General features: G+C 47.2%; 1 protein-coding gene across 1 annotated transcript in view; it reads left to right on the top strand.

Moving 5' to 3' along the window:
• The window catches only part of ANKRD44 (ankyrin repeat domain 44), a 259,546-nt gene extending 253,017 nt beyond the window's left edge, over nt 1–6,529 (top strand). Inside the window, exons 27-29 of the mRNA XM_080669556.1 lie at nt 1–87; nt 865–900; nt 2,306–6,529. The exon at nt 1–87 is cut by the window's left edge and continues 5 nt beyond it. Of these exons, the coding sequence (XP_080525682.1) occupies nt 1–87; nt 865–900; nt 2,306–2,553 (371 nt within the window). The 3' untranslated portion in view covers nt 2,554–6,529. The remainder of the gene's footprint in view (nt 88–864; nt 901–2,305) is intronic.
• The last annotated feature ends 355 nt before the right edge of the window (nt 6,530–6,884 follow it).

Here is a 6,884-nt window from a genome sequence, read left to right as displayed (position 1 = left end):
TGCACGTAGCTGCGCGCAATGGCCTGAAGGCTGTGGTGGAGGAGCTGCTGGCCAAAGGGGCCTGCGTCCTCGCTGTCGATGAAAACGGTGAGTGGGAAAAGTACACGATCCCGCAGGGGGTCTCCCTGTGCTGGGGAGCCCGAGGACGTGAGGGATGCAGGAGCTAGTTAAAGAGGCGGAAGGAACCCACTCCCTGCAGAGCCCCCCGTGTGTGAGAAACCAACAGGGATACCGTGTCCTGTCTGTCTTCGTTCAAGTACAGTCTCCCTGTAGCCACCGCTGCCTCCCATTCTGCATGTGATGTCAGCAGCGAGGGTCACTGACTCCTCAGCGTGGCGGCTCAAATGCCCGAGACGCACAATCAAGCTTTCGCCTTGGCCTTCGCTATTCTGACCGCCCACACTGAGGAGTGAGGGATTCCACGTCATCCGTGCATGCTCAAGGGCTCGCCTCAAAACCAGGCCTCTGTATTCCAGTCCATTCTGAGATCAAACCTTTTTCTTTTCCTTTCGAGAACAGACCAGGTCGCATATTCCCAGGATGGCTATTTGGGGAATGTGAATAAGAATTTTAAATTCATGGCTAGGCGTGACACTTCTCTTGGTCTAGATAACGACCCTTTTCTAAATGAACTAACTCTTAACAGCAGCTTTCCACTCTGCTTCCTAAGAAATTGTGAACACCAGGATTGCATTCAACTGCCATTTTTAGCACAATTGCCTATTAGCCGTGGGGAGCAGAAGAGGGACTTCTGGATATTTACGAATTAAGTAAATTTGTTTTAAATGTGGCATTAATCGTGGCATTTAATTAACATCGTATAATAAAATGCATTAACGTAACCCAATTAACTGCTTATTACAGGTATTGGAATTAGCAGCTCATGCCCATTGCTCAGAAGTAAGCAGCCCCCTGGCGTCATTAGCTGTAACTCCTCTTAGTTCGGTTTTGCAGCCCCATTTCCCCTAGCATGTTCCCTGCTCCGTCCCCGGCCCGACTCATCTAGGAGACAGAAAGTTCGCTCTTACTCCATCTCTCTGGTTTTCCCGCCTCCCCTCCCCTCACCCTCTACTCACTGTTATAGACTCTGGGGTTGGCGTGCAGAGACCAGAGACCAGAACACATAGTTTTCGCCTCTCTGGTGTAAGTCTGCTACCCCCGAGCTCATCCAGCCCTTCCTGACCTTGGGCCAGTGGGACTGGCTTGCCTCGGAGCTTAGCCGCGTCCCAGAGACCTGGGGACATGTGGGCACTTTAGTACAGCACCACAGTCCTATTTCCTTGACTCCTCACAGACCTCCGTGGCACAGGATGTTAAGATATCTGTCCATCCTTGTTTGTTTTCACACCAGAGAAGGAATAATCTGTTCAGAGGGCCGAGGAGGGGGAAGCAGAAGTGAGGTCAAGCGCTGATAAACAAAACAACAAAAATTTCGCTTTTATTGAGCCAGTTCCTCTGAGTAAATGAGCGAAAAGTAGTGGCAGCTCTGGCCCGCAGAGAGGACAGGGTGGCCTGGAATCAAAGCGGACTAAGGCAGCAGTAATCACATCCCAGTGTATCTATTTCCCACGCACCTACTTCATACAATGAGATAACTTTCCCTCCAGTCTAAACGGTAGAGCATGGCACGACTATGCCAACCGTCACGATTTCCCCACCTCGGCTGCATTTAGGTTGGCAGTGTTGCTATTTTTAAAAATCCTGTCAAGTTTTTTTTTGTGTTTTTTTTTCTAATGGTGGTACATGCTCAACTACAAATGACCAGGGCCTTCCTGTTTCTGACCTACTCCCATGATTCCGTTTCCCTAGAGCCAGTTAGCTGTAGAATCTGACACACGACCACCACCAGTGGAAAGCCCTTGTTCTCAGAATGAGAGTGCTCTGGCCCCAGCCCGAGGCCCATGGTGTGAGTGTGTGTGCTCGCCAGTGGGAGCTCCTTCCCGGCTGGCTGTCCTGTGGCTGTTTTTTTTGTTCTTTATTTTTGTGGAATTGTGTCCCACCCCCACCCCCTCATGTTTCTGTTCACTAGACAAAGACTGGAATTCTGCCTAATTCGGGATAATATAGTACTTGTCGTTGTCGTGTAAGCTGAACAGAATCCCCCGAGCCCTCCCTGGAATGCCTCCCCTCCAGTCCCCTCTCGCCTCACCCCTAGCATGCCCTGTGAGAAGTGACTCCCCCCCTTTGCCTGCATGATTGCTAACTCAACATACATCTCGGCGGGAGGTCGGATGAGATGTACTGTGGATGCTCACGCCGCCTCAGGTCCCGGACTAACCACTGCCTTGTCTGCATTTACGCCCAGGTCATACCCCGGCCCTGGCTTGCGCTCCTAACAAAGACGTGGCTGACTGCCTGGCCCTCATTTTGGCTACCATGATGCCTTTTTCTCCTTCCAGTACAATGACGGCTGTCAACTTGGTTTGTTTTAAAAAAGACAATTTGAACAGGACGACCCTCTCCAACCTGGGTAGCATGGTTAGCCTGTGCAGTAACAACGTAGGCTCGGAGGATGGGTACAATGAGAATGATTCTGATTCGGAAACCTTTTGACCTTGGACTGTAGACGCTCTCCCTTGATCGACCCGGTCGGAGGAAGGGGAAGAAGCTCGGATCCCAGGGTTAGGTCGTGTTGCAGTGTTATCATGGGCCCCGGCCACCAGAAGCCAGGAGAGAAGGGATTCATGCATCAAACCGAGGGAGGGCGGCTAGGCCAGAGGACCAAGCACTCACACGGGCGGGCCCCGCTTTTGACTTGTCTTCATGTTCCCTTAGCTCTAAGATACTTCTGTGGAAGTCTACCTCTCCTTTTAAGGAAGGAATTAAAAAAAAATGCATTTACTTCTTTTTCTTTGGGGATAATGCACTGAGAGGGAACTGTTGTCCCCTATAAAGTGTGTGTTTTTTTTTGTTCACATACTCACTTAGCAGTGAGTGGTCAGAAGTGTATCTGGCACGTGCGTGTCCCCAGGAAAAGGGAGGAGGGGCAGATAGGAAAACCCCCTCTCACTTTGCTGTTTACGCCCTCACTGGAACCCAAAGGTAAAGCGTTTCTCTCCGGAAATCATGCCTGTAGTCATCTTTCTAAGGGAGTCCGCTGATCCGTGCCCTCCCCAGAGTAAGCCCTTCAGCAGCCGGGACTTCTTCCTGAGGCTGTTTGTTGAAGTTGCCAGATGAAGGAGAAAAACTCATTGAAAAGCGGACTTGCTTGTTTTTCTTTAACACAAACACGGTGCCCACTGCTCCCCATAGCCAGCCTGTGACTTACTCCCACCCGAGCGGTGGGATCCAGGGCTGTCTGTGACCCTTCCAGGGGAGGGCAGGTTGCATCCACACCCGGAGGCCCATGCAGGTTTGCTATGGAACTGCCCTTCCTGACGCCTCCTTAGACAAAACAGTAACTTCTAAAGAGCATCAGGGCCATCGGCCTTGTTCATTGATAGTACAATGTTCCAGGAGCTTCTCAGTCAAGGTGATGCCAAGGGAGGGCAAGTATGGCCGCAGCAGGGGACAGAGAGAGGCAGAGCAGGTGGCAGGAGTGGGATGTGGAGAGTAAAGCCCGTTGGTAGTTGCTCGCTGATGAAATCAACCTGGTGAACCCTGTGTCTGCTCCCTCTGCCAAAGCTTCTAGGTCCAACGGACCCCGCCCCGCCCCGGGAATAGCTGTACAAAAAGAAGAATGAGACTTCCAGAACCATTCACACACACACACGTGCACACATATGTATATATTTATGTCTGTATCTCATCAACCAGCTCTACTGGAGGACCAAAATGCTTCCGTCTAGAATGGAAGACTTAACCGGTTTTTCTTCGAAGTGAAAGTGAGAACTGAAGTAGCTTTTCTATGGAGTTAAAATGGAATCTTTTTGCGTAAGAGTCTTTGTTGTATTTTATATTTCTTATGACAGAGATTTCCAGTGGATGGTTTACCATTTGTAACGGATGATGCGTTGACCACGGCTTATTTTTTTGCCAGACTAGAGAAAATGTTCATGTACTTTTGATGTAAATGTGTTTATATTTATTTGAAATGAAACAAATGCCGAGAGAGCGTCCTTTGTTTGTTCTCCCTTCTCATTGCTGTGTGTCTTACTTGGAAAAACGAAAAAGCAGAAAAACACACAGAGCCCACCCTGGGCCAGCCAGCAGCCCTGGGCCAGCCTGCGGCCCTGGGCCACGCCCGGCATTCCCGCTGCTGAGGTCTCAGCCGATCCTCAGGATCTCCCACGTGGATTGGAGAGGGCACAGCTTCCATCACTCAGCGCCAGTCTGCGGCCAGCCTAGAGCTTAGAAGACATTGGAGTCCTTCTGCTCTTCTGCCCGATGAAACTGAAGCACGTAGTGGATCAGATGCACACACGTGGCCGAAAGAAAGGACCAGAAATTATCCCGAATACTCTGAAATCCCACATGGTCCCAGTAAACTCCTGGGAAGCTGTATCAGTGTGTGGACACTTGCACCAAGAGAAGAAATAAAAATCACCAGCTCGGCTGTTCCCACTGCGGGAAGGAAGGGTTGTGCTAGGGGAGAACTAACCATCTTATAACTGGGTTCCTTTCACCCTGGCAATTCCAGTTCCATAGTGGATGTGAGATATTTTTTACAACAGTGTTCTACCAGATCTGGATCAAATACAGATTCTGTATTCTATTTCTATTTCTCATCTAACGGCAAGAGACTTGAGTCTCGCTCTTTTGTACCCTGGATCGAATGAAAAGCTCACGTTGGGTTCTTCACCAAGGAGGGCTTGCTCAGCGGACTTCCAACATTGTGTCTGCCTTCCCCTCCTTCCTCTGTCCTTTCTGTGTGTTTAGAGAAGATGATTTTTATTTACAAGAGATGAATTGCTAATGAGTAATAATGACCTCATCGTTACCAAAACCCTGAGCATGAGAGAGAGCCAATGCTGAGAAGCACGATACACTGCGGTGTCTTTTTCTAGAAGTGAATGGAAATCTTGCTCCGTTGGCGTAGAAAGGAGGCAAAGAGACGGCCGCTTCAGTGGTGGCGCAGCGGTGACATCGCCCCGTGGGGGCTCACAGAGAGCCGGAGCGTTGCAGCAGGATGCAGGCCCGGGCCTTATCTCCACGGAGCTGCCTTTGACTCCCCCCACCCCTTCCTCACAGAAGGAGGACAAAGGAGCAACATGAAGTCATGCTTACTCTGAACTGTTCCTTGAATCCATCTCTCCTCTTGCTCCCTCCCCGCCTTTCCCCTCCCCGGCCAATTCTTTCCCTTTGAGAAATGACTTTAAAAACTCTGAGTTCTGTGTTTGTCAAGTACATCTCTTAGAGATAAAATTAGATTTGCAACATAGCTCTCTAAGAAAAAACAAAACGGAAAACATTGTGCTTCTCATTGAGTCTTAGCTGCTTAGTGCTTTTTACCCACACGTGTTCTTTTTAGACTCGATTTTAACCACAGCCACAGGGATCACGTTCGCCAGTGTCTGCCTGTCCTTGGTAAATACATTACTATCTCCACATTGCCTAAAATCCGCTACGATTCTACAGTAAATAGCTCAGGGGATTTCTATGTATCACTACTAAAAGGGCACCATAGTATGTTTTGGTACGTTAGGCGGCACACAGCTGCTTGACTTCTTATTTTATTGTTAAAGTAGAACAAGAACAGCCAATGGATTCGCTGCACTGGTTAAGCTTTGTACTGTTGAGCAACTCGGATTGCTTGTCTGTCGTGTTGGTTGAAGAACTCATCCCTTTTTTTTTTTTTTCTTTTGTCTCGTACTATGAAGGTAGAGTGCCTTTTTATATCTGTATATTCTGAACATGTTCTGTGAAATGTTTTGTGTGTTTTTTTTCACTTGAGTGTTATCAGAGCAATATTAGCCCAGTGAGTTTTCATTTCAGCCTTGCTTTGAGTGTACAAAGTGTCTTTTCTTCTCCTAGTTCCCCTTTTCCCGGCTTTGAAATGGAAATGGAAAAGCCGAAGTGTTCTCTAGGAGTTCTGTTTGATTTGTCAGTGCTAAAATGCTCACTTCTTACCAAACCGTAAACCATAGGTCAGTGTTCTAGGGGAGAAGCGTTCCGAGATAGTGACAATCGGAGTGTGCGTACACAGTGTAATTCTACGCGTTCCTGACGCGGTGTTCTAGAGGCTCGATGCAAACATATTCCGGTTGGTGTTTGTCTACATGTTTTATGCTTTAGCATGTGCAATATATCTCTGCGAAGCACGATGACACAATCTGGTGCCAGTGTTCTATTTTGCATAATATATTTGTAACAGCATAAAATTATTGTTTGATGATTTCAGTGGGATTTTGTCTGTAATGTTTTCTTATGTACATTGGGGTTGAATGACTCTGGTAAATGCCCTGACTGTAAAAATGAGGAAAATGACTTGGAGTTCAGTGAATGACTTTGAACCAATCTGGATCTTCTCAAGCACAGTTTAATACTTTTTCAACTACTGAATGCTAATAATGTAATGAAGTACTTAACTGTAATATACTATGGAAATGCATTCAGATGGTTATTTTTACAAATAAAGACGGTACAAGTATTGTTGCAATTCCTGTTTTCTTTAATTTGTCCAAGTCATGCTGATTTTACCAACTATTCTGACCATTTACATCTTTACTAGTGTCTCCCCTACCAGTGCCAAATTAACGTTAAATTCTTAAGATAAATAATCAAGAGGGAAGTGTATATGCATATTTAATACTTCTGTTTCTATCACCACAATTAGAGAAAAAATTTAAATGTGTATATTTGTGTTGATTATATTTATTTTTGTCATAAAAGATTTCAGCTAATACAAGACAATGGGGGGAGCAGGTAAAGGCATGTATTGAGGGGTAAGGGAGGCTGGTGGGGGGAGGTCAATGGGGGAAAAAAAAGGAGACATATGTACTACT

This window comes from Plecotus auritus, assembly GCF_963455305.1.
Source record: "Plecotus auritus genome assembly, chromosome: 5".
NCBI classification, from domain to species: Eukaryota; Metazoa; Chordata; class Mammalia; order Chiroptera; family Vespertilionidae; genus Plecotus; species Plecotus auritus.
Note: the sequence above shows the minus strand (reverse complement) of the source record. Positions and strands in the feature narration are given on the sequence as shown.